This window comes from Periophthalmus magnuspinnatus, chromosome 22 (assembly GCF_009829125.3).
Source record: "Periophthalmus magnuspinnatus isolate fPerMag1 chromosome 22, fPerMag1.2.pri, whole genome shotgun sequence".
In the NCBI taxonomy this organism is placed as follows: domain Eukaryota; kingdom Metazoa; phylum Chordata; class Actinopteri; order Gobiiformes; family Gobiidae; genus Periophthalmus; species Periophthalmus magnuspinnatus.
Genome location: NC_047147.1, coordinates 9,219,008 through 9,246,584, shown reverse-complemented (window position 1 = coordinate 9,246,584; position 27,577 = coordinate 9,219,008). Strand labels below are relative to the sequence as shown.

The 27,577-nt window shown below is 37.6% G+C and overlaps 1 protein-coding gene across 1 annotated transcript; it reads right to left on the bottom strand.

The window, feature by feature from the left end:
* Window positions 1-342: 342 nt before the first annotated feature.
* On the bottom strand, window positions 343-27,462 carry zfyve26 (zinc finger, FYVE domain containing 26). The gene is given in 47 exon segments (XM_033987897.2): window positions 343-2,274; window positions 2,709-2,759; window positions 2,869-3,051; window positions 3,311-3,370; window positions 3,553-3,712; window positions 3,786-3,913; window positions 4,675-4,755; window positions 4,879-5,076; window positions 5,491-5,706; window positions 7,246-7,455; window positions 8,437-8,584; window positions 9,334-9,554; window positions 9,955-10,091; window positions 10,329-10,357; window positions 10,459-10,595; window positions 10,729-10,910; window positions 10,987-11,085; window positions 11,456-11,705; window positions 12,753-12,929; window positions 13,669-13,791; window positions 13,921-14,025; window positions 15,045-15,244; window positions 15,680-16,403; window positions 16,405-16,448; window positions 16,451-16,494; window positions 16,780-16,885; window positions 17,279-17,512; window positions 18,120-18,287; window positions 18,671-18,790; window positions 19,150-19,413; window positions 21,482-21,722; window positions 22,193-22,258; window positions 22,260-22,321; window positions 22,324-22,341; window positions 22,596-22,760; window positions 23,072-23,620; window positions 24,251-24,454; window positions 24,563-24,717; window positions 24,925-25,013; window positions 25,118-25,282; window positions 25,375-25,499; window positions 26,074-26,407; window positions 26,521-26,670; window positions 26,741-26,797; window positions 26,799-26,828; window positions 27,016-27,091; window positions 27,182-27,462. Coding segments are annotated over 47 exon segments (7,689 nt in total). The 5' UTR covers window positions 27,373-27,462; the 3' UTR covers window positions 343-2,061.
* Between the last annotated feature and the right edge of the window lie 115 nt (window positions 27,463-27,577).

Here is a 27,577-nt window from a genome sequence, read left to right as displayed (position 1 = left end):
CATTTCCATTCATGTTCAGAGTTGAATGTTTACATTGATGTAAATAAAATGGACTATTACTACTAAAATGTTTTTGTAGATATTTCATTGTTTGAAAGCAAAAACAATGGAGGTATTTGAAATTGATTTAGTTTTTGGAAATTGTACTTTATGTAGAAAGTACTTACTATAATAGATTTGATACTAATAATGAATTATTCTTTAGCATACAAGATAAATTGATTAAGCAAAGTTATCTGGAAAAAGTGTATGCCACTAAAACCTGCAGCTATGATGGACCTTACTTGCCAAATTAGCATTTAAACTTCAACTTTCTCAAATAAATCACATTTGATAAAAAAGGAAAAAAGACATTTGATATCTTTATTATGTAATTAAATCTTAATTTATACAGACAAATTACAATTGAAAAGCATTATTCTCTGCCTATTTGTGCAGGACGCATTTTTAGTTGCTTAATAAAGTATAAAGTGCGGCAGTGATGAGACAACAGTCACAAAGGTCAGAGTGCAAACATGTCAAACTGGCTTTTCTGTCTCATGATGTCTTTAGGATCTCAAAATATCTTTAAATTGATCATGATTACAACATATAGGCAGGTCATTTGAATTAGTGGTTATCAACTGGTGAGCTTCCATTTTTGTGGCCTAATTTGATTATAAATTATCATATATTAATTGCTTTATTATAACCCACTTATCACAGAGTTGTATTTTTTGTACAGTTTTCGCACACATTTTAAAAACAGATTAACCAAGTCAGATTCATTAAAACAATATATAAACTTCAAAGAAGTTGAACAACATTAACCTTCAAAAAATGTATTCCCCATGGTCTACTCTGAGATGAGACCCACCAGCTGTGAACCACCAATTTAAATGTAAATAATACAATAATAAATCTAAACTTGTTGTACACAGGGTTTTTAAAAGGCAACTTACATCATTTCATTTGACTTCAGGTGATAGACAATACATTTAAGAAACACTGGGAAAATTTTCCCTTTTCTTAAAATAATAACAAGAATTGCAGTTTTCCCAAAGACAACATTTAAAATAACTAAAAACACTGGTTGAATTGTGGGAAATCCCTTTAGTAGCTCACCATGGCATGTGTCATGTGAAAAAACTAAATGCCCTTAAACATCTTTACAGTGCAGCTGGCAAATAGGAAAAATACTGATAACAGTGTGTGATAAAATGTGAAAAATCTAAAATGGTAAACAACTTCTTCAGAGACACAAGGCAAAAGTTAAGTTTAGGTTAAGGTCTGGGTCAGCGCACATTTGAGGGATCACAACTTCATACAATTCATAAAAACAGACACAGATATAGAGACAAAGACATAAAAGAACTTTTGTGACGTTTCTGCTTTTCCCTTTTGGCTGAGGTAGCGCAAACTTACAATAAATTCAGTTTTAGTTGTGTTTTTGTAACATCTTCTTTCCTTGAACTTGTAGTAAAGCACTGTGGTGATTCATTCATTTTTAAGACATGTTATTCATCAATGGGTATTTTTTTACATATTTTTTGAAGAATCCCAATGTAGTAGTATGAAATATATTTTTTTCTGCATTATTTATTCTTTGACCTGAGCACTCCATGCTTGCCAATTAGCAACTAGTTGAGTCATATGTATTTTTTTATTATAAATGAATTCAGAATAACAATTTAGAATAAACATTTAAATTCTCATGTAAAGCAAAGGTCTAACATTGAAGGGAACTCCAAGTTACTTTGTGTTAGTCAAAAGTCCAGATAAATGGAGGGTTGCAACAGAAAGGGTATCTGACATAAAGAAAAAAAGTAAGTTAAGACAAGGAGAAACAACATCTGCTGTAAAAGACAGGAAAGATAAAGCCAAATAATGTATGTAGTATTTGTTTTGAATGGTATTGCACTCAAGTCAAATTAAGGTTTATAGATAGATCGGCCTTCACAGTGAATATTTCTAATCAAATTACTTATTACAAAGAAATTGGCAAACTTTAGTATTTCTGAATTTATGTCACAACTTGTATCCAGTTCAGCTTTTCAGCTGTGGTTCACCCCTCTGTTCCTTTCACCTGGCGTTGGGTCGTCCTTGACGCTGTTGTGGGACAGACTTGAGGTGTTCAGCAAGCCACTGTTGACAGATGTTTAGCATCACAGAGTCCTTGGCCTCCTCAGCTGCCTGTAGGACATCCTGCACCAGGGGTCCTGCACGACTTGAGTCCAACTTCACTGCTAACAGGTACGCAGGCCGCAACTTACTGCACGACAGGTAGGCTCTGATCTGAACACAAGGAGAAAGATGTTTAAAAAAATAAATAAATAAACTTACCGGTACTTTTTCCAGACAATGATACATGATACATAGACAAAAGCTGGATGAAGTGTCTTGCCTAAGGACACAATGACAGTTTGCACTACTAAAGCCATTGCTGCCCCACTGTGGCAACTTGTAATACAACAGCAAAAAGCAATCACTATAGTAGAATCATTGTTTTTTTTTATTTAAAAGCAAAATATCTTGCTTTTAAATCCACATCACAGAACAGTGGTAAATATTAACCATTTTTTCCCCCAACAGCGGACAGAGGTTTGTGTTACAATTTTCAATAAAGTAAAATAAAAAGGAAATGTTTCGACAATAGTAAACTTCACTTTTATATTAGATACTAGCCCTGCCAACATTACAATATGACGTTAGTACACATTAACACTTACCTTGCTTTCAGTGCTCTTGATCTCCAGAATTAGACTTTCCAGCTCCTTTGCCTGGTGTTGACAAAAGAAAATAGCACCACAATAAAATCATCAAACTAATCACATACACTGTGTCATATATTTATAATTTAATTTTCCTTCTAAAGTTCATCTCACTCACATCGGCTGGTGCTTTGTCAGCGCTGGACACACAGCTGAGGAGCAGGGAGTCACAGTCATTTTTCGTGGCCGTTCCTGATTCTCCAACACACTTTAGGAGCTGCTTCACTGCGGCGTATTTCCTTTGTCGAATAAGAAGCTGACCGGCCCGAGTGTAGACAGACTGGGCCTCCAACTGGAAATCCTAGAAAAAAAATTAAAAAATATATCAAAAATAGTCAAGGCAACTTATAACTATTCAAGACTCCTCAACATTGCTCATAGAAATAGCATTGTTGTGCTAATGTTTACACAGTTGTTATGGGGCTTATGGGACATTACTATGCAGTAGGTTAGGAATATTAATCATGTCCTAACCTATTACAGGGCAGTTGAACAAATTTTATAGTTAGATTAGATACAAGATTTAAAAATGTGTTAATAGTGTGTTTTGAGTTTCCTACCTGTATAACTCTGTATGCAATGCCAAACCCCTCTTCTATATTTTTTCCACCAAGCATCACCTATAAATATAAAAATATTGTTTTTTAACACACTTGAACACAGTGAAATAGAAACAAAATGCAGTAAGTGGCAACTGTTCTAGGAACTGTTACCACATAAGCAAAAATGGCCAACCTTACACATAATAAAAACTTCAAAAAAGTACTGCATATTAATATGTACTGTTAGAAAAGCATCTAACCTTGCATGCAACATCAATCTTCATTGCACTTCCTCCAAACAGTGTAGGAGGCGAGTGCGCTCCAGATTTAACTGATAATGTGCTGGTTTGTTGTGTTTTTGTCTCACAGCGATGAAGGAACCGGGTCGTCTCTAACTGCAGCTCAATTGTATTCATATGCCTGAAGAAAAAATAACTTAAGTTTGCATTGTTTATATTATTTGTAGTTTGCATTTAAGTGAATATTTGCTCACCTTGAAACGTCACTGGCCGACATAGTTTTCCTAAAGGAGTTGACTTGGGATCTTCTCCTGCCCACTCCTCTGCCCTGCTGCTCCTGGAGATATGTCTTTAGATGATCTTTGGCTTTGACCAACCAGCTCTGAGAACAAAAAAAAAGATAAGCAAATGAATTTGTGTTTCCCATTAATATTATGAGACTCTGGTGGTCCACTAGAGTTTAAAACTAACATAAATGACATAACAAAATTATACTTCTGCTCATTCTATTACCATAAATATTTAAAAGTGACTACATGGATCAAATCAATGGTCAGAGATTAAATATAGACAGTAATTGACATTTATACTCCAGTACATATTATCTGTGCCACTATAGTCCCAACAAGCTCTGTGGGAAACAAGATTATTTTAATATGGAATTTAAAAGATACCTGTAAAAATGCCAACAGAACCGAAGAGTAATATCAAATAAAACAGAACAATTCCAATGTCTGACATTTGTAAGTGAATGGAAAAGGATGTGCTGGCTTTATGTTCCTCATTAACACTAAAAGACACAGACTTGCATCTATTTATGTAGAGATCATTTACTTGTACAGTGTTTACATATATTCCCAAGGGACTACAGTGGCACAAATAATTTTCATTTTAATAATTTGAGTATAAAAATTACTTATTGTCTATATTTATTTCCCCAAATAGTTACTTTTCAAAGAGAAATGCATCTACAAGGAGTGTTCACCAGAATGCTATGGCCAAGACTACAGGGCATGCTTGAGACATCCTCTGGCAATAATTGTATTTTGTATTTCAAGAAGTTGCCTTACTAACCCTACAACAATATCTTTTAATCCAGCAGTTATAAAACTTCCTTACTGTAATAGTTTGTGGATAACGCACCTGTTGCTCTCCAAGCTGATGGTATGAACTGGCTCCATGTGTGAAGAAACGGATACAAGTCATAGCAGCACGCACATGATCCTGAACAAAAATAAACAATCAAACTATGTCTGTCCAACAGGTAACAACATGTTCCTAGGTTGTGTACCACTTGAAATGCATTGCCAATATTTCCCATTTTATATCATAGCTAAATATTCTCACCATCATAAACTGCTGTAGCTGGTATAGAGTGTGAAAGTGTCCTCGGCGTTGCATGAATTGACAGGAGGCGATGAGGTAACGGCTACATGTTTCTAAACCTGGGTCCAGCTTTTCCAAAACTTCCTCCAGAGATCCAAGTCGCCCCTGCTCCAGACTGGGCTGCAGCACGCCCTCCAAAAACACCTCATCTGGACATTCCTGAGAGAAGCAGACAAATGCAGAACTCCAGAATTATTGGACTTTACAGTCTGCTTTTTAATATAAATTAGAATTTAGCATTGGAACATTCCACTGCAATAGCATGAGGATAAGCAGATGGCATACCCTTGCCCAAAAATATTACATAGCACACCTTTAAAATCACCTTTTTGGACACTCAAAAACCCTTGCATGGCAATGGAAATGATGCCTTCTACTTTTAGGTAATGATCTTATCAGAGGAAAACAAATGTAGAATAAATGGTTCTTTGCCACAGATATTTTGAAAGATATGTAAAAAAAAGACTTAATTGACTGGCGCTATGGCAAATCAAGTTGGATCAGTTTTTGTAATTACTACATTGGCAAGCATGTTTAATAAATTCAATGTAAAACCAATTTATGCAAATTCACCTTGTTGAGAAGGTGTTTGAGCGCCTCCAGCAGACAGTCGTGGCGCATGTAGAAGCTGATGAGGGCCAAGTGTGTCCCGTACGTGTTCAGGTAAAACAGACACTCCTGGTGAAATGAACTATTTCGCTTCTGTCCGTCCGATCGCTCAATGGGACCACTCTCACTCAGGGCCTCCTCCAGCTCATACAATGACACCAAAATATCCTCGACAAAAGACTGAGAAAACCAAAAAAATACATGTGTAAGAATAAAAAATAGTCAGATACTGTAGCAACTTAATGTAGTAGTATGCTTCTATACCCTTAGTGGCAAAGTTTTTAATTTTATATTATTTACTATAATAAGCACATTTCTTTATTGTTATGTATTGATACTTGCACACACATTTTATCTTACAGGGAGATCAATAAACAGGAGGAATGATAAAGTTTAAAAAGGCAAGGCATGCTTTATTTTACCATTTTGTTCTCACCATTTAACACAATCCAACTTGCAATAGCAGTATTTTGTCTGGGGCTCTACTCTAGCCCAACCCAAACAGACACAGGGCAAACATACAACATGCCACACTGAAAGGTCTGGCACATTCTTGTTGCGAGGTGACAGTGCTTATAACATTACCACGGCCCTGGTTCCATAACAAATCATGCTGATAAATTACTGGTTATAAATCTTACATGTTACGTAAGTTGAATCTGAATGTAACCTACCCTACAAGCTTTTTCTGTTGTATAACTCGATAGTGTTCAGTTACAAGCCGTATCAGCAGTGGCATCTGGGAAATTCCCTACTTGACTTCTACACCCTACATGCACACACAAGTGTAGTTGAAATGTATGCTTTGTAATTTGTGCACTATGTAACTCGAGACAAAAAAATGACACCTCTAGGCCAGGTTACAGAACAGATCTGCGGAGAGGCAAGCATCCTCACAAGAAGCAACTAAACACCTGTGGAACATTCTTGGCCCCCTTGAAAAAGAGATGATGCATCTCATGGGGATATCCAAAATAAATCAATAAATAACACTCCAGACAAAGGAATGACATCTCCACGAAGACAAGCAGGCGGCCAATCCTCTACCAGAAAGGTTACATAGTGTGCCTTTAAGAACTATGAAGGAGAAGTGGTAAAGCCTTATAGAGTGTTAAGCAAAGGCACCTTCACTTCTGTTTCACAGCACAGACCCATATGATTTATTGATGGTGTCATGTAACAGTGAGAAACCACCAGCTCATTCTGACTCAGTGCTGGGGGGCACACTACAACTGGCTTTATTATATAACACAATTTAAACTGCAGTAGACTTTCACTTTTAAAAACATTGGTGTTTTTTATGATAGTGTAAACGAGTCTGCAGAAAGTGAGTCTGTTTTCATATCTGTCAGGCAATTTTAATATTTAAGACAAGATGGTTAATTTGAGTGTAGATCTAGAGTTTGTGGGGAATTTCTGTACCTGCTAGAGATGATACACTAACTCACTGGCATTTACTGAGAATTTTGTGATCCTCTGACTATCTTTTATTGAGACGTATAGGTTTTTGTTAACTTTTTTATATTTATAACTTTTTGTCTTGGTAAAAATGCTGCTATACAAATAAAGTTGGATTGGAAATTACCAAAAGAATTGGTTTCAGAGTCAATAGAATGGGACGCTCATTTTAACCATAACATACCCACATTCTGGCTTTAAAATAACTGAGCTTAATTACAAGCCTTTAGGTCAAATAGCTTGTTATAGGGGTTGTCTTACAGTAGTTGGAGCAGGACGAACACTGGTCTCTAGATGCTGTACGATCTCTTGTAGCAGAAGTGGGCCCTGGTTGAGCTGGTTTCGATCCACGGGGGGCTTCAGGCAGCGGGCGAACTTCTCCCTGGCTCCAGAGAGGTTTCCCGCCTTCAAACAGGCCATGCCCCAAGCCTGCCACACTCCATTTGGGTCCAGCCCACTCTTGGTTGAAACCTAGCAAATAGAAGCAAATATTGCAATTTTAAGATTGTTTTTATATTTTTTATATCACAAAAGAAAACACTCTTGATCTTGATTAACTCTTGATTCAAAGATGCACTAAAACTTTTCAGGTGGGTGGGGACCAATGTCATTGCTTTGGACGGAAAGTTTCACAGTATCGCAATTAAACTTATCTATTTTACATTTATTCAATTATAGGTTTTATTGCAAAAAAATACTCAGAAACAGTCGCCTCTCCACAGATCTGACTCTCACTTTGCCTAGTGGCATCACATGCTTGTCTCCATGGAGATACATGAGTTTAATGCCATACTCTATAAGATTCAATAGCAATAGCATCTCGATGAAGACAAGCAGGTGGTGGACCCTCCCCCAGAAAAATTCTATGATGATGACCATTAATTATTCTGAATACAATCCTATAGAAAAACTAAAAACTAAACTAATAATAATGAGCGACCTTAAACTCACTGTAATATTATTTGATCTGCTTCATGGTGGTTGTCTGGGAACATGCCCAATTCAATCCAAAATATATACACAAAAATACAATGCGAACATGGTATTCTTTTAAGCATTATTTTCCACGTTCTCTTGAGGACAAACGGACTGGCACACACACCCACTGCGTGTGCCCTTAAATAACCTGGAAGCTTCATGGGAGATACAACCTGAGAATGTGTCTATCTTCCATGTTCTCTTGAGGTCAAATGGATTGGCACATACATCCACTGCATGCGCCTTAAATAAGCTGGAAGCTTCAAGGGAGATACAACCTGAGAGTGTGTTGATCCCAAAACAGTAACAGTATGGCAGAGGTCCAGCAAACATTTGGTCCTGTTTGAGGTGGCCAAACAGTGTTACTTTGTTCCAACTGGTCAACTATTATGCAATGTCATTCAGAGGCTACTCCAGGTCAGACCATTTGAAAATCAGAAAATGCAATGTAAATCTATATGTTGAATGCTGTACCTCCACTGCTAGTTGGTAATACTCAGCCTCCAACAGCTGGTTACGAAGTCGTGTGACTGCTGAAGTCTCCAAAATGTCATCCAAAGAAGGAATATATTTGTAATTGGCCATCACCAGAATCTTCAGTACATCAACCTTGCTTATGTAGCTGAACACAAAAAACCCCAAACAAAAACAGTATAGAATGTCACAGATGAGCACAGAGCAGATATTTACTGAGCAAAGTTTGTAGCCACGCATAAACAAATTTTAAGGTTATTACAGGTCATTACAACCCTAGCATGAGAAAATAAACATTACATTACATTACCAATTTTACCTTTTCCAATAGTACACATTCACATGAGAATGGAGAGTGGAGTGTTTTGACCAAAGAAAACATTTTTGTTTTGAAGCAGTACTTAAAAAATATCTGGTTAATAATAAAGGCATTTAATGCTATGTATAATAATGTAGCATAATAAAGAGAAGAATTGTGTTCATAAATACATTTCTTCAAGCAAAGTTTATCATTATTTATGCTGGAACTATCCAATTTTTATTTTAACTCTGTCTTGGAACCCCAAAAAAGGCATTAAAATGTTATGTTTTTTGGGTGTCAGTTTTTGATACCAACAAAAACCTTAACCCATAAGAACCCACGGTGACACCAGTGTAACAAACACTTTGCAGAAATGTGTTCTATGTGGTCCACTTGGTCTGTGGTATATCCCACATAATTTTCCTTTAAGGAAAAATGGGTCTGGGTTCTTATGGGTTAAGGGGATCCATTGGTTTCAGAGGGATGAAAAATAGCACTGTTGATGCCATAGCATATAATATTATAAAACAACACAACCAATCTTTTGAATGGTGTACTCAAAATGGCACCATAAACAAGAACCATGTAGTACAGACCTGTCACACAAGGCGAGGTCCTGGCTGCGTCCGACCTTAACGAACATGACTTTTGCACTGAACAGAAGCTGCTTCATGATGTCGGTGAGGAGACACGCGTCCACCTCGGGGTTGGTCAGTTTACAGGACAGGGAGCGACAGTGGGCAATGAGCTGATGACCACAGGACTTTTGGTCACTGTGTAGAGACAGAATGGCCACGCAGAGGGGTGCACATGGGGCCTAAGGGGAGAGAAAGTCTTATTGAATATATAGTGAGTATGTGTTTTTGTAGTTTCATTCATTTATACATTTTCTATTTAAAAGATCCCTAAATACAGCAAGTACACATTTTTGTGACTTTTCTTTTAGTATTCGCCTTATTTTGATTTGTCATTCTTGTCCCTCTTGTCAAACATAACACATGTTGCTTGGCTACAATGTTTTGCACAATGTAATCAACAGAAGATTATTTCTATATACCCTTTCAGTGTTTGTGTTGGTGATGATTAATGACTGGAAATCTTAAAGTACTTTGCCATAACTAATTGCAAAACTTTGGGTGGCAGATACAACTGAGGTGTGGCTTGTGTATACATGTCTAAGAGTTTCGATTATATGTGTGTAAATCTTTATATCAGACCTGTTCAAAATAAAATTCACTTCGGAGCAGTTGGTTTTCTGCCGGGTTTGTGCACAGCTGTATTTGTCGATGGGTGACTTCAGGAAGATGTAGTGTCCCTTGGACAGCGTCCTCTGGTGCTCTGGGACTGCTGGGATCTACAGAAACACACATGAACAAAACAATACGGTTACATTATTATTGCCTAAAAATATGTATGCTTAAGCTCACTATGAAATTAATTTTACTACCCGGGCCTTAATTAGAGTGTATAATACTACTATTTAGGTGGGCATATTTATATACAAATCCGTTACATATAGAGAACAGGTGGTTGCATGTGTAAGAATCAAATTTCTGAATAGAGCCGAATATAGCCATAGACAGACACTTACCTTCATCTGGTTCCTCCTCATCGTCAGATCTGCAAACAAAAATATAATCAAATACCCCAAAAATAATATTAATTTAAATAAAACATCTAAAAGTACAAGAGTAAAATACATCTAGGCAGTAGTGTCTTACTCAGGGTGAAAGAAGGCATAACACTGGTCACAGACTCTCACTTCCTCTCCGGGACATCCATCCAAGTTCATCTTCTTCTCAGAACAGGTCTGACAAACCAGGCGTCCGCATCGCCGACAGTGATGTCTCCGGTTGAACTAAAGCAGAGAAGAAAATAAATATTATTAGTGATACTATGTCAATATCAGCCCTGATATAGGACACTTACAAAAACATATTAAAACTAAATCAAGGTTGGAATAACATCAATAAAAAGTATTTGAGTCTCACCATAGTAAACCTTTCTCTCCGGCAGACCATGCAGACACTGTGCTGAGTGTCTGGGACCCAGTCTTTCTGAGCTGGAGGGTGCTCTGGGGGCTGAAATTTCACTGATAAATTACGCTTTTTACCCACTGAAACTTTGTCCTTCTCTGTGCTGTTCGAGTGAGGCGTGTGAGTCGGTGTGCTGTCTGTATGTAAAAGTTATTCTCTTAGTATTTAATCATAAAATATGGAGTATACTCATATTATTTGTATTGTTCTCACTTGTGGAACCAGTTGGTGAGTCAATTCGGCTGGATGAAGAGGAGCTCGTGTCCTGAGCTGGACACTGCAGCAGACCCTCCTGGAGACTTATTACAGAATCTACATGGGAAAAAGAAAAAATAAACATGGTTACAATGATATTGAACACTATATTCAGATATTTGACCTCAAATGTAGAGCAAAAAGGTGCATACAAAACGTGGATTCATTATTTACCACAATGTTAAAGAGACTAATTATATTATAGTTGAAAGGCCTTACAGTAAAGCAGTAAAGAGTAATATTTTAATAGGGTGGACTGTCATTATTTGCAAAAAAAAAAAAATTACATTTGATAAATCTACAATATAATGTATATTGTATAATAATGTACCTTCCCACAACAGAGCCCTACCTTTTTTGCACCAACCTTTAACAAAAGTAAAATGTGTGTTTAAATGTGTCAACGTGTGTTCATTTTGTCACATACCAGATCGAGACCTCTGGCTTGGGGCGCAGGAGAAGTCCAGAGCTTTGGAGGCATATTCGGCTAAAATAGTGTCGATGTCTTCAGGGCTGAATCCTGCTTCCTGTCCTACCAGAAGACCCCTGAGCGTCCCCACGGCCAGTCCCGCCCAGTCCACCTTCAGGTTCATCAATAACTGCTCCAGCATCAGCAGAGGCTCCGACAGAAGAGGGAAGTAGTCCTGCCTCGCAGCGGGGGGCAGGGTCAGCAACACCTAAAGGAATGTAAATATTGCCAAATATACATTATAGTTTGGTTTATTTGCTTATTTATCAGGGACACTGCACATAAAACATAGTCATTGTGGTAAGTGGAAGTTCAGGTGGCTACGACTTACCACTGATTTATGCAGCAGGCTAATATTACATTGATAAATTATTTTACATTAGAATAATATACTAATGGGACTTTTAACAATATCTTGCCAATCCAACATAAGGCGTAAACTTTACAAATACTACATTACTGTAAACACAACAAGATGAAAATATTATGTTTTGGTGTTTTCAATCAGCTTTTTTTGTACTTCAGAAAATAACAATACATTTTAAAACACATATGCACTTAACCAATGCCCTTGCTTAAAAGACCACATCAAAATTATCTCTACTGACTATTGACTATCTCTAAGAATTTCAATTTTTCAACAGTTCTTGGGAAAAACATTCCAAGAGTCACATAACCATAGCTGTTTGTTGACGAGAGACTTGTTTGTTGTGTGATAGGAGGACAACCCTTAGTTAGAATAAGGAGGTGAATGTGTAAAGTGTATACATGACTTAACATGTCCATCATGTCAGGGTATCTTGTTGGAAAAGCAATAGTAAAACATTCCATATGCTTGCTTGAACAGAAAAAGAAAAAAAAAAAAACCCTGTGGTAAATAACTGATGTATTTCCCACTTATCTAAATGCAACTTTCTCTTCTCTCATCTCTTTTGCCACAATGAAAAATGCATACATTGAGAATGAGTGGCTAGAAATACTTGTGTATTTGTATGATATGCTGTTAAGGTACACTTAATTGTTCCCATAGGAAAATTTGTCCTCTGACCAGTTGCCCCCGTGGCATTAAAGGATGGGTCAAATGCAGGAGCTGACAATTACCCCTTAAGTTTAGACAATAAAGGTCTAGCTATTCTTTTTAACATTGCCCTCATGCTGAATCTTTATTTATGGAAACAACAATACATCAACCTCAGTAACTTGAAAAATCGTGCCAATATTTATACGTATGCATGCATGTTGATAGTGAGCTGACCTTTGACCCCAGGTGAAGAGCATGTATGTGCCTTCTTCGGGTAGGTGACACCTGCCTCTCAAAATGCAGCATGAGGTAATCGGCCAAAAAGTGACAAGCTGACAGCCCGGGATGTTTATCCAGGGCCTGTTCACACACTTTTAGGCCCACGGAGTAATCTGAAAGGCCCTCCAGCAGCTACCGGAGAAAGAAGATTAAATTATTTTACTACAAGATTAAAGAGATTGCAAATACAGACAATAAGAATGAGTGTCTGTCTATGAAATGTCTAATTGCCCCTTGAACAGGACCTCCTTGAAAGAGAGATCTGTGAACCTCCTGGTTAAATAAATGTTATATAAACTAATAATATAAATAATAATGGGCTTTGGGTAATGACTGAAAGGACAAAATAGGTTTCCTCCGCAGGGTGGCTGGGCGCTCCCTTAGAGATAGGGTGAGGAGCTTGATCACACTGGAGGAGCTTGGAGTAGAGCAGCTTTACCGGAGCTGGAGGACGTGACTGGGGTGAGGGAAGTCTGGGAGTCACTGCTTAGACTGCTGCTCCCACGACCCAGGCCTTTCGTATTGGTGGACAAGTGCTCTAACCACTGAGTCAAACATATAATAAATAGTTGATTTTGTATCCAGTTTGCTCATTTTTAAGCTGTATTATGTAACATTTCAAACTACAAGGTACAAAAGAAGAATTGCATTAATGTAAACTCACGTGAAAAAAGGTTTAGAAAGTCAAGAGATGACGCTAATTCATGTCTATATAACGAATACTAGTTATCGTTAAACACCAAAAAGCCAACGGTAATGTTGGGGGGACATCCAGTATGTGATTCAGTGCATACAAGATGTTGAAGTTGGCCCATGTCAATTTTTTATATTTTAAAATGTAAGCATCACCATATATTTTTGTTATAAAGACCTGAAAAGCTTTGTCAGTCTGTCCCTTTTCCAACAGATGTAGTAAATGTTCAGTGGTGAGTTTGAGTCTCAGCTGGTCGGACACAGGATACAGCTCGACCCACTGGGCACAAAGAGCAAACTCCTGCAAAAAAGAAATTTTTATTTTTATATATATATATTATATATAAATTATACTAATAATAATAATAACAACAGTATAATTTTATGATGCACAGTACACTGTATCTAAAGATTACATGTTGGGTTCTACCTTTGCCTCCAGCATTGTAGACATTAAGTACTCTGAGTTTGTTCTTGACTCAACACGCAGCTCTTGCCATGTCGTCCAGGGTAAAGGTGGCTGTAAATTTAACATCTGGCAAAAGAAGTAGTTCAGTTAGTTATGTAAACCTGGATTTCATAAGCAATCTATGTATTATGTTATCTGTATGTATTTTATTTATTTATTTATTTTACTTTTATGTGACGGTCAGCTGAAGTTGTTTTAAATGTGCTATATAAATAAACTAGATTTAAATTGAATTTATCTGGATAATTTGCTTAATGAGTGGGAATTATATTGTAATATTGATTTATGCAATGAAAATAATAAGATGACAATCACGTTCTACCATTACATAAATGGTAGGTTGCAGAAAGTGTTACTCTAGTTACACCTAATGCTCTTTTGCAAAATATTGTCTAAAATTTCACAAATGCTTAAAGTGTAGCTTTTATAAAAGGTCAGTGTTTAAGCTGCTGGTAACCTTTATGAATGATTAAGTGAAGTGTTATTGTGAAATAAACACAACAAACAGAACTACTTTTTGCTTCAAAAATTCTCTCAATGATTATTTTTTAGTTCATATGATTATATTGGCAAATGTATAATCATGATTAACCGAAACAAAAATACGAATGCACCGTAGACTGTATACAAGTATGGCTGTACGTGTGTGTACATATACATATACATGAAAATGATGTCTCAGGCTCCCTGAAACACTCTTTCACAATTTGAGCCCAACGAATCCTGGCATTGTCATCTTGGAATATGCCCATGCCATCAGGGAAGAAAAAGTCCATTGATGGAATAACCTGGTCATTCAGTATATTCAGGTGTCAGCTGACCTCATTCTTTGAGCACATACTGTTGCTGAACCTAGAATTAATTATCCAATAGGAAGTCCGTACCCATTTGCTTAGTTAAATTCAGGTGGTGACGTTTTTTTTTGGCCAGGCAGTGTATATGATCTTAAAATAGGATTCGGCTGCTCATGTGCTGCATATAGCTTGAACACTAACCCATTCCTACTTACAGCATCTGCAAAATACACTAGTATCGGCCCAAGAAAAAGTAAACTTAAATTGATACTAGTTACACAATCATATTACCCAGCAATAGATATCCAGCTCCTTCTTCCTGAGCTCTAAGTCGGCCCGCAGTGGTGAGTCAGTAAGAGGGCTGTTGAGGCAGAACTCCAGCAGCTCCAGGCAAGACGTTAGGGGCCATCGATCCAGGGACTTCAGGGTCACATGGGCCCGAAGGTGAGGGTCCTGAACACGAAAGAGGTGACCAATACCATTGTCACCATCTGAGGAATGGGGGGGGGGGGGGGGGGGGGGGGGGGGGGGAAATGTCATGGATCATAATGTGTGATTTCCAAACAAAAAGCAGTAATACATAGTTACTATACCGATATTTAATCATAATTTAATTTCCATTGACTAATATAGACAAGGTCCAAGATAGAATGTATTTTTCTGCAAAGACACAAGGCTAATTAATGTAGGGGCTAATCCTAAAATTGTTAACAATAAAACCTTAAATACATCAACATTTACTAAAGTATTATAGTATTAGTTTTACAATTGATTGTTTTACATACAGTAAACGTTGATAATTGGGGGATGCTTTTACATCTACAGAATAGCCCCTTCCTAATTATAAAATATGCCATGTGTAATAACTAAACCCATTAAAACTCAAACTGTCCCAAAAATAAGTTTACACCCAGTTCTTTTCCTACCTTCTAGTGCAGCACAGGCCAGTAATCGGTCTCTTAGTGCCCCCTCCTGGCTGCAGCCCTGTCCAAACAGCTCCAGCAGGTTCAATGCCCTTTTCAGATCCTTTGAGATTAGGGCTTGTTTGAATGCCTCTGCAGCAACAGTTTGGGTCACTTCTTCATGTGGTCCAGAAAACAGTAACCTAACAAGGGCTTTCCCACAGAGGACAGTGCCTAGGCCAGCTTCATCCCCCTCTCCTAATGGGACGTCTAGGATTGGTTCCACCATTGAATAGATATAAGACCGCAGTATAGGGAATTCTTTCAGAAGGCCATCAACTTCTTTACCAATTTGCTCACCTTCAAGGACTACCTCTTTGCGCCCACTCCAAAAGAAAGATTTTTGAGTTTTTGCTGGTTCTCCTTTGCTAGAGCTAAGACAAGCTAACGTAGCTAACAATGAGGAACGTGATTTTAGAAAGGTTAATGCAGATGGGGTAATAAGAAAAGACATTGGAGGAGGTTGTGAACATGTGAAGGAAAGTGTAGAGTTTGAGAGGCTACTTTGAGTGGTCGACTGGTCTTCGTCAGATTCAGAGCTGATTTCAAATTGACTGTTCCTTGTAATTCCCAAAGTGGACATATGTTCCTGCATGTGTTCTTGGAGCAAGAGAGATAAGGTAGCAACACCAAAAATACTGTTTTTGTTGAGGTCTTCATTTAGATCTATGTCAAATCCAGGAGAGGAGGTCCAAAACAGGTAAAGTTTCACAGCATCTCTGAACAATCACCTCTGAACGCTGAGCTGTAAGCCCTCCTGCTGCAGCAGAGACAGCACCCTGAAACAAACAATAGTATATATGGTTAAAGAATCTTTATGGAAACATTGCAATTAATTTAAAACATAATTTCAGACATGCATGGTGTGTGGTGAATTAACTAATGTGTTTCTTTTTGCATTGAACAAATGAAGTATATTTATTTTAATGTATGCACCTGTGTATTTCTAATAAATACCATGCAAAATGACAATAAAGTGATTTCATCTAAATGGAATATTTATGCTATGAAAATATCTGAATAAAAAAAAATGATGTTCAATGTTGGTGCAGTTTTGTGGATACCTGTCAGGGGACACTTGTCTGTCAAACAGCAGGTGGGACAGAAGTTGAGATGGAGCTTGAAGCAGCACCAAGAGGGGATTTCCAAGTTTGACACCTCCACTGTTATCTGATATAAAAAAACAAAAAAACAAAAACATAATAAGAGTATCTAAAATGTAGAGTGATATAATGAAGATATGTCATTTTTTGCAATGTTCATTGCAAAAGTAATATATTTTGGTAGACCAAAAAGTTTAGTTGGAACTGAAATCCAATAGCTTTGTTATTCTAAAATGTATCGTTTAAAAATTCAACATTTACCTAATACACAACCTGATGTATTGACAATGCACGAAAATAAACGTGCGCACATGTGTGTGTGTGTGTGTAACGTTAATGTCCAAACATTTTTGTAATGGATTTTAAATGTGATTGCTCACATAATGCCTAATGGGGATCCTGAATAAAAAATATTATTATATTATAAATTATTTCTCAACACAGTGATCAAAACACCCACCATCTGATCCAAGGCTGCGCACTAGAACAGAAGCTAGGATGTTGATGTAGTCAAGGAAACTGCGGACATAATCGGGTCTGGAGAGTTCTCCATCGGGCTCAAAGGGGCAGAGCTGGTCCAGAGACCGGAGCAGCTGCTTCATGTTGGAGCGCACTGGGTGGGAGTCCAACTCTGCCTGCTTCAAACGAGATTGCTCCACCAAGAGATCCAGGAGAGGGCTACCCACTGTACCCTCTGAGAAAGAGGAAGACATGTGGTGATTAGTATCAGTAGTAGTACTAGTACCACATCAGTAGTAGTACTAGTACCACATCAGTAGTAGTACTAGTAGTACTAGTAGTACTAGTAGTAGTAGTAGTAGTAACCTTTATGGACCTATAAATAATTTGTTCAGTGTACGCTGACTTTAATTGGCTTTGTAATACAATGTGAATAGAGCAGGGACTTAATGTTCGAATGCAACTAGGAAGATACAAAAATCAGAGGCAATACTGACAACTGCATATCAGTAAATGTGCAATTAAAATACTTTGAAGAGAAAAAAATAGACATTGTTAGAGTACAGCCATGTAACCCAATTTAAATGTTATTTACATGCACTTAATATCCCAGTATTCAGCATATGCCTGTGTAAAATCTGTAAATGTTATAGTTTATTAAGAATAGCCCCTTGAGATGCATCATCTCTTTCTCCAGGGGGTCCTGTAATGTACAACGACCATTACTGTATCAGAAGGTGTTAAGTGTGACTGCTAACAAAGGAAAGCACAAATAATTCACTTAAAAAGAAGAGGTATGAGCCCAGTGATTTTAAATCACCATATATAGGCATCAGTCTGACCTGTGCTCTTGGTGGCTGTGCTGAGGATCTGCAGAGTGCTCTCCAGTCTCTGAGCCAAAGCGAGACGAGAAGAGATGGACTCCTCACTGAGCGTCGGGTAACAACACAAAAGCACCTCCTGAACACAGCTACTGAACGGGCTTGAAAAAACCTCATCGACTGGAGAGTCTGTAAACAGGGGAATAGGGTTGTCAAAAGTATTGAAAATGCTAATGCTAAATACTAGTATTGAAACTAACTACTTGAAGTATCAGTACTGGGAAGAAAAATCTTTGACATTTTGTGAATAGTTTGAGTGGTCTGGAGAACTAGTACAAGATTACATGGTAACATGTCAAAAATTACATTCTGCTGTCAAAATTGTATTTTCATTATCATTGCGGTATAGAGTATTGAGCCTATTCATTAGTATCAACATCAAAATCAGTAGTGCAAATTTTAATTTGAGTTCTGTGGTGCCACTTAAGGGGAATTAAAGTTCAACAATTGCAGAAGTAATCTGAAGTGTTATTTCAGCAATCATTGATATCATTATCATCATCATACTGTACCTGTTTTGGTTGAACTTTTATTTGACGAAGAATGATTCAAGATTTTGTTTATTTGTTGTAAAACCATCGGAAATCCACAGATGCCCTCTGAATGGGGTAGTTTGGGGTCCACTCTCACACCTGGAGAAATAAAAAAAACAATAAAAATTGTTGGGATACCGCAACACTGTTGATACAAAAATTAGAAGAAGTTCGATGAAAGTGTTTACAGTAGCCTTGGTGGAGCAACTTTAGTTGTTAGCTATAAAATGTCAAATAGGGTTTTTGTTTGGGAATGCAATTTAAAAAATATTGTAGAATTAAGGTTAAGGTGGTATTTGTTGAGTTAATATAGCAAATATACAAGAATTAATAATCAGATTTATTACTTAACATTCAACATACAGAAAAACAACAGTCACTGATATATATGAAACAGGATGGTATTTTAACAGTATAGTACATTATACAGAAACCACTTACAATTATCACTCCCATACCTCTGTCCTCATGACTGGTGCTTAGCCTCCTGTCAGCCGTGTCCAGGAGCTGTCGGGACGTCTTCCAGAGTTGGCAGTGGCAGCAGGCCAGGTCGAAAGCTGCCATTGCGGCTGGGCTCAGCTCCTCCAGCAGAGTGAACAGGAGCCCATAGTTATCAGAGGGGCACTGACGAATCCAGTAGTCCTCCTCCAAACAGGGCATAGGGTGGGCCGCTGTACTCGAGAGGCGGTCTGCTATGTCGGAGATAGAGTAGAAAGCAACTCCTAAAAGAAGGAAAATATGGAGAGGATCAGTATTAATTGGTATCATTGTAAATGGCAAACAAGGTTGAAGTAAAGTACTGTGTGTTAAAATCGTCTAAGGCAGCCCAGTGAAAATAAATATACTAATTGAAATGTCAACAGTATGTGTGAATTAAGCATTCAAGAAATCAAAAGACAATAAAAATATATTTCACAAAAAACAAAGCAATAGACAAGTAACAGCATGTAAGCAGATGCTGGGAAGGGTAAATATAGTGAATACAGTGGTGAATGAGCAATGAGTTTTTGTTTGTATATGTCTGCAACCAGTTACAGTTGAAGTTTACATCCACTATATAAAAATACACACACGTTTTTTCTCATTGTCTGACATGAAAGCAGACTAAGATTTGTCAGTTAGGATTACAAAAATTATTTCATTATTTATATATCATTATTTTATTCAAGTCAGAAGAAACCAGCCAAGGTAGGAAGAGGATTGTGGGCCTGCACAAGTCTGGTTCATCTTCAGGTGCAATTTTCAGATGCCACGTTCCTCTGTTCAAACAATGATATGCAAGCATAAACACCATCGTACCGTTCAGGAAGGAGACAGGTTCAGTGTCCCACAGATGATGCTTTGGACTGAAATGTGCCTATCAACCCAAGAACAAAATCAAGCAATCAAGACCATGTGAAGATGCTGGCTGAAGCTGGTAAGATTCACATGGTGTGGTCATTATCCACAGTGAAACAAGTACTGCAAAACATGGGCTGAAAGGCTACTCTGTCAGGAAGAAGCCATTACTCCAAAAGAAACATAAAAAAGCCATATTACAGTTTGTAAAAGCACACAGGGACAAAGACTTCAATTTTTTTTGTCACATTATTACATTTTGAGGAAAAAGGGGGAAACTTGCAAGGCTGAGAACCCAACTGTGAAATACGGGAGTGGCAGCATCATGTTGTTGGCTTGTTTTGCTGCAGGAGGGACTGGTGCACTTCACAAAATAGATGGCATCATGAGGAAAATTATGAACATTATGTGGAAATACTGAAGCAAAATCTCAAGACAACAGCCAGGGAGTTAACGCTTGGGTGCAAATGGATCTTCCAAATGAACAATGACCCAAAGCATATTGCCAAACTTAAAAGTGGCTTAAGGATAACAAAGTCAATGTTTTGGAGTGGCCATCACAAGGCCCTGATCGCAATCCTATTGAAAATTTATGGGCAGACCTGAAAAGGCATGTGCAAGCAAGGCAGCCTACAAACTTGGCTTAGTTACACCAGTTATGTCTGGAGGAATGGGCCAAACTTGCTGCCAACTATTGTGACAAGCTTCTGGAAGGATATCTATAATGTTTGACCCAAGTCATACAGTTTAAAGACAATAATAGTAATAATAATGGCTTACACTTGTAATGCTTTACAGGCTTGTCAAAGCCTCTCAAAGCGCTACACTATAGTCATTATTCATTCAATTCCACACTTGGTGATGGTAAGCTACTATTGTAGCCACAGCTGCCCTGGGGCAGACTGACAGAAGCGAGGCTGCCAATCTGCGCCATCGGCCCCTCCGACCACCACCTATCATTCGAGCACACACCACTTTCATACTAGGCAATGTGGGTGAAGTGTCTTGCCTAAGGCAAGACACTTCAGGACTCGATCCTCCGACCTTCGGGTTGGGGGACCAACACTCTAACCACTGAGCCACTGTCGCCCCAATGGTGCCAAATACTAATGAAATGTATGTAAACTTCTGACTTTGAAGAAAATAATTAAAAATTAATCCTAATTGACCTAAAACAGACAAAGTTTAGTCTGATTTCAATTTATTATACTTTTTTTTTTATTATAAAATTGTGCTGTGTTTCAATATCAATTCTGTTAATGTATACCTCACAGTTTTTGTTGATTTTTGTTCTGTTTTTTGTAGTGGAGTAGCTGTAGTATTATTTCAATAAAAGTCATATTTCAAGAAGAAAGGGTAAAAAGAAAAAATGTCAAAATAATCATCAAAATATAACAAAATACAACCATGAATCAGAGGAGAGGAGTTTTTGAGAGATAAAGTTCCCATTACCAGCAGCAGCAGCACTTCCAATGGCCTGCAGTGTTGTCCTGCCACTGCTGCCCAGTCTGGTTCTCCCTGCTCCGGCTGGAACGACAGACCCCAGCCCCTCTGAGGATGAGGATGACGACATGGACTGACTCTCCATCTTCTGCTCCACCTGTCCGAGCTCCACCAACACCTTCTTATAGTGCTCCATAAACAACAGCTCTCCACAGCATGCAGATGCCTCCAGGTTAAACATCTGAGACACCTAGAGAGAGAACCGCACAAGTATTATAGTGAATAGTTTAGGTGTCCACAATTGTTATTATAGAGATGTGTTCAATATAATATTTGTCCATTTGTTGAGAAATTACAAACAATTACATACAAAGTAGCAAAGGAATCTCACCGCCAGAAAAAATAAATAAGTACAAATAAAAGTTATTACTTAATCAAAGTTTACAAAATGTACTTCTCCTACATTTCATTGCCTAATCCCCAATAATAAAAACAATATTTTTTAAATGTGGAGATTTCACAATTTCCTCTTTTTGCATATGTAGACTGATGTTGTGATTTGTGGAAGTATTCAAAACCTGATGTTTTTGGTGTAGACACAGTCCTGTTGCCAAATAATTATATGATTTGCAGTACATATTGAGTAATTGTGTGGGTATAATTTTTGGCTTACACACATCATTGAACAGTTGAGTAATAGTAAAATGAGTCTTGTCTTACATGATGTGCCTCCATGAAGTTCCCTGTCCGGATGCAGGATATGAGCAGAGACTCTGGGGAGGACAAACATGGCTGGGACCAGCCAACTGTGAGGTCCTCCACATGGACACACCTCCAGATCGGGGTGCACATAGACCCCCCATTGCTTTCTACAAGGAAAACAGAAAAAACAATATGAATGCTTTGATAAGTAATATATGAAGGCACCTAATTAAGGGACACTCAAGATGTAAGCACAGCATTTACATTTCAATTAATACTTAAAATTTAGAAATCTTTGTTTTTGGTAAATGGTGGGTCACACAAGAAATTAAAACAAATAGCTAAGAAACACTGATGAAATTAACATAAAGCAATTTGGTCATCTCAGGCAAGACATAGACTTTTTTTAAATGGGTCTTACCTGATGCACTGGTGCTCACGTCACCATTGTGTTTCTCTACTGAGTTTTCTCTTTCTGCTGAGTGTTTTCCATGTCGCCTCCTCCTCCTCAGACTTGAACTTTTACTACGGCCCAGAGATGATGTAGGAAAACTAAATGTTGAGGTCTGAAGTGGGCTTTCCATACCTAGAACATAATACATTTGAACATTGGTATATCAGTGGCTTTTATGTTGTGGGTAACAGAAAGAAATACATGCATGCAATGTGTCTCACTTTTGAAATATGGTAAAAATACCTGTAATACCCATTATAATCAGTGTCTATTAATGTATTATATTTTAAACAAATACAATATAATAAAAGGTGAATTTAATATAACAATTTAGATTAATTATTGACAAGTGTTTTTTTGAGAAAATTGAGATTTAATAGAAATTCTCTGGACCCAAGTATGTGACAAAGTGTAATTAATATATTCAAAACAATATGTCGCACCATCTGTACTGTTGTGATTACTGGAGATGATCTGAAGTCTCCACTGAGCTTCTGCAGTGCGTTTGGTTAGCCTCTGTAGCCTGGCCATAAAGGAGTCTGGGGTCACCGAACAGCCAATGCTTTCTGCCAACTCTGCATCTATGAGAAGGGTATCCTGCTGAGCCAAAGCACTCAGGCCATCCAGCAACTCTTTCAGCAACTTCAGAAGTCCTTCCATGGCACTGGTATCCACCAAAAAACCCCGACAGCTCTGGATAAAATGTGCCAAGTCCAAATGATGCCTCAGTGTTGAACAAGATGGTGACATGCTTTCACTTTCTCTGTAGCCTTCTTCAATCTCCTCTGTCCTCTCTTTCATTGGATTTGAAGTTTGAGCATTTGAGTCGGATGATGTTGTTGTGTCTTTGATAACTGACAGGGTAAAGTCCGTGCTGGATAAGAAAAGTAGTGAAAAGATGTTTTCCATGAGCTCCAGACGAAATACAGCAGGCACGGCCTCTAGGTAATGCTGGCATTCGGATAGGTAGCGCTGGAAAACCACTTGGCATCCTTATGAAGAAAAACAAAAATAGTATACAACTAGTTAACCTTCGAGTTTATACTGTACATTTCTCATTACACAACAACAACAAATGAAATGCTATGGGACAGTGTCAAAGGTTGTGCGTTGGCTTCATTTCTTTGACCATGCAAGGTGAAGCATTACATTATTTCAAACAACACTATTAGTAATACAATCTTCTCATTGACCATTTGCTGTGACATAAATTACTACATTAACACTATAAAACCATGTCACAGCCTTCTGTGCCTTTTATCTGCATCAATACTTTTTAACAATGTAATTCAGACACTTGTGCAGAATTTCCTTGAACAGTGTCAACTATAATTTAGAATAGCGTTGTTTGAAATTGTATTACATTGGCTTCGCCTTGCATGATCGAATAGCTCCATTTGCTTTGTGAATGGAATATAATCTTTTCTTTGGCCAACTGCTTTGACATATATGACTTTCATATTTTTGTTCACAATTTATCAAGAGTAAACACGATGTGTCTTGTGACTCTCCAATAATGTGCTTTATCATCAACTATATTAAATAGTAGTGGAAGTGAGCTTTTATCATGTGTTCCTTGGTCATATTAAGATCTCAAGAAGGATAAAGGCCATTTTGCAAACCTTCAGAGGAAGTTGAGGTTTGGTGGTTTGCTGCTTGAGATATTTCGTCCTGCTGCTTGGACCCGCACTCAGAGCAGTTGGTGTATTTATGGGCATTTATACACAAGGCATACACTGCATACTTCATAGCACAAAAGCCTTGGAACAAAGCAATGTTCCTCAGGTCACCAGAGTTCATAAAGTTATGAATGCCCTCCGTATCATCTGGAAAAGCAAAATATATAAATAAATATAATAAATATAAATAAATTATACAGTATCTATAGCAAGTCAATAGAATCAATACTTTCCTATGGAGAGACAGAAAAATACCTGTTGCTTGCTGGTGTTTTGGCAGTTGTTTAAGCAGATCTAGTATTTTGTGCTCTTCAAATTGAGCAAGTGGAGTTAAGGAATGTAGAATATAAAGAGCCGAATGATTGTCCAGGCTGTGAAGTTGTGCCAATAATGGTTCTGTTGAAATTTCCCTGCAAAAATACATCATTTGAAAATGCATTGAACATTTTCCCCCTCCAAAATAGTGGCAACAATGACATTTATTTAACCATTCAAAGACACAAGTACTCTCATTTCGAGATAAGCTCAAGGACATTTAACAGTAAAAACAAAAGCATCAATGACAGACAAAATAGGAACACAAAACATAATAAACCTCAGTAAGTTGAAATGCTTACGGGTTGTTGTTTTTACACCATTCAAGTATCCCCAGCTGAGATGACAAAACATTAGCAAACTCCTGCAGAACTGTATCATTAGCAGCCACCTAAAAGGATAGGTACCAGACACAGGTAAGAACACTACATAATAACGTTATGCTTAATTTAAAAAATAAAAAAACAATGCATAGCCTTTGGTGTCTGATCTAACCTGCTCATTATGGAGGATACTGAGCAGTGTTTGACCAGAGTTCAGGCTGCGACACTGAGTCCATCCCAGCAGCAAAATAAGGCGAGACAAAGGCTGAAACTCCAAGTGAAGCAAATCTTTGAGCTGCGCAAACTCTTCATGTTTAATCAGGTCAAGGGCAGTGACCTACAGGAAACAATTATACTCATTATTTAATTGCATCACAAATAATTAGAATGATCAACTCCAAAATGAGAACAGGAGAAGAGGGTGCATACCAAAACTTGTTCAAGAAAATGTTTTCCACTACTAAGGCACTCGAAATAGATGGTTTTCCAAATTGAGGGACGATCTTTATGGCTACACATGTTAAGGGTGAGCTTCTGGGCTTCAGGGAGATCGACTAACAAGAAAAACTGAATTTATTAGTATTAGAAAGCATTTACATGTCTATGTCCATGATATGTTTACAATGAAAAACTGTTTATTCTCATTAATATTATTTAACTAACATAGTAATTAATTGGCTGTGAAACCATTAATATATAAATAATCCAATGTGTGAACCATATAATAAATTCAAAAAGCACATGCACTCTCCTAATAATAAACATAGCATGATGCAGTGGTTCTATCAAAATGTCAAGCCACAAAGAGGAAGAGTGATTTCCAACATACTGCTGGCCCATGCACAACTTGAATGTGACCACTTTCAACTGATAGACAAAGAAAAGCTACAACTAAAGTTCAGTTTCAGCTAAACAGAGAGTACTACCATAATGCATAGCGTTATTCAATAATAAACATATTTTTCAAATACTGTATGGAACTAGTTCTTAGCAGTAGAATAAAATCATTCTGTAGATAAATCAACTTTTTGACTTCACTCCAGCATACTGAAGTACTATTACACTAAAACGTACTGTGAAAATCTTACTAGTCATAGCAGTGATGTTTAGTGTTAAAACAAACCATACTTTGTGTATTTGGTCCAGTCCTGAGGAGATGGTCCCTCTGCAGCCTCACAGCAGTCAAGCTGTATACAGAGATGAGTGTATAACATCGTGGCCTCAGCAGGGAGCTCAGGACCCTCTCTTCTTTGAGCGGGCCCTCTCTGGCTGTCCACAACGCTTCACACAAGACTTCAAACTGTCCATTATTTGTACTGGAGTTCCACTGTATCACTGATAATACAGCATAGATGTTGTTTACCCACTCCTCTTCCTTCTCTGAACTCATCTCGGACATCTCCAGTTTCTTTATGAGGTGCTGAATGAATGGTTGCTGAAGGGTAGATTCTTCTGAGCATGGCTAGCAAAATACACAAAATTATTACTTTTTATTTTATTTATTTTGAAAGATTTTTCAGAAGATGGTTATAGTTAAAAACTAAAAACACAACAATAGTCAACAACAATTTATACCTGCAAGAAGTACACTAAAGACTGTGCAAGTCTTGGATTATTTTTGTCCAATAATATATGAAGACAAGAGTCAATCGCAGCATTTGTTTTTCTCAGAACATCTGGGGCTGTTTTGTCAGTGTAAGGGGTTGTAAAAAATTGATGTAATTCCTGGCAAAAAAGATATGTTGATATTTAGCTGACAAATCAAATAACATGTTTCTTATCAAACAAAGATTACCTTGATTAGAGCTGTTGGTATGCCCTCTGACCCTAACTGTTCCAAAAGAAGCAAAAAACTCCAGCTCTCTTCTGACAGTAATAGAAACCTGTGGAAAAAGATGAGTACAAGGGATTATTAATAATAATCTGTTGTGTGATTTTAAGTAATTTCACAAGGCAAAATGATTCAACAGAGAACAAAGTGATACGTTTGTACAAGGTTAACCCAACAATGCATGTAAAAGGGTCACATGAGGGCACATTTGGTTGAAAGTAGCATTATGTTGTTCCTACTTGTTCTTCTGACAATTTCTCCAAAACCTGAAGCCAATACCATGCCAGTTTGTGTGGACTGCCCAAGGACTGCCATCTAAGCACAAACAATATAGATTCAACTTCTTCTTACTCCACTTCCCCCCCAATGTTTTATAAATTATATAAGGGATATAACAAAACTCACTTTAAATCATATGGATGACAGACTATAGACTTGATTATGTCCCAAAGGTTTTCTGAGAGTTCTCCAGGAGAGTTCAGCAGCTGAGGTACACAGGCACTGGCTAGCTCCCACTCTCCATGCTGCAGACACTTCTTAAAGTAAACAAAAAGGTCCTCCAATGAGCTTTCTGCTTCACGGCCAAAGGGATGCATGATCTCTCTTCACCGGTGTTCAGCTCAGCAGTGGTGACACAAGTACCTTCACACAGAACAGCCCTCAAAGCACTGCTGAACATTCTTCACCTTCAACAGAAAATGTATCATGTTTATCAAATCATTTATGTTGAGACTGTAAACCTTACTGACTCATTTCATTGATGGCATAACAACAGATTTCAGATTTTCATTGCTTAAAATG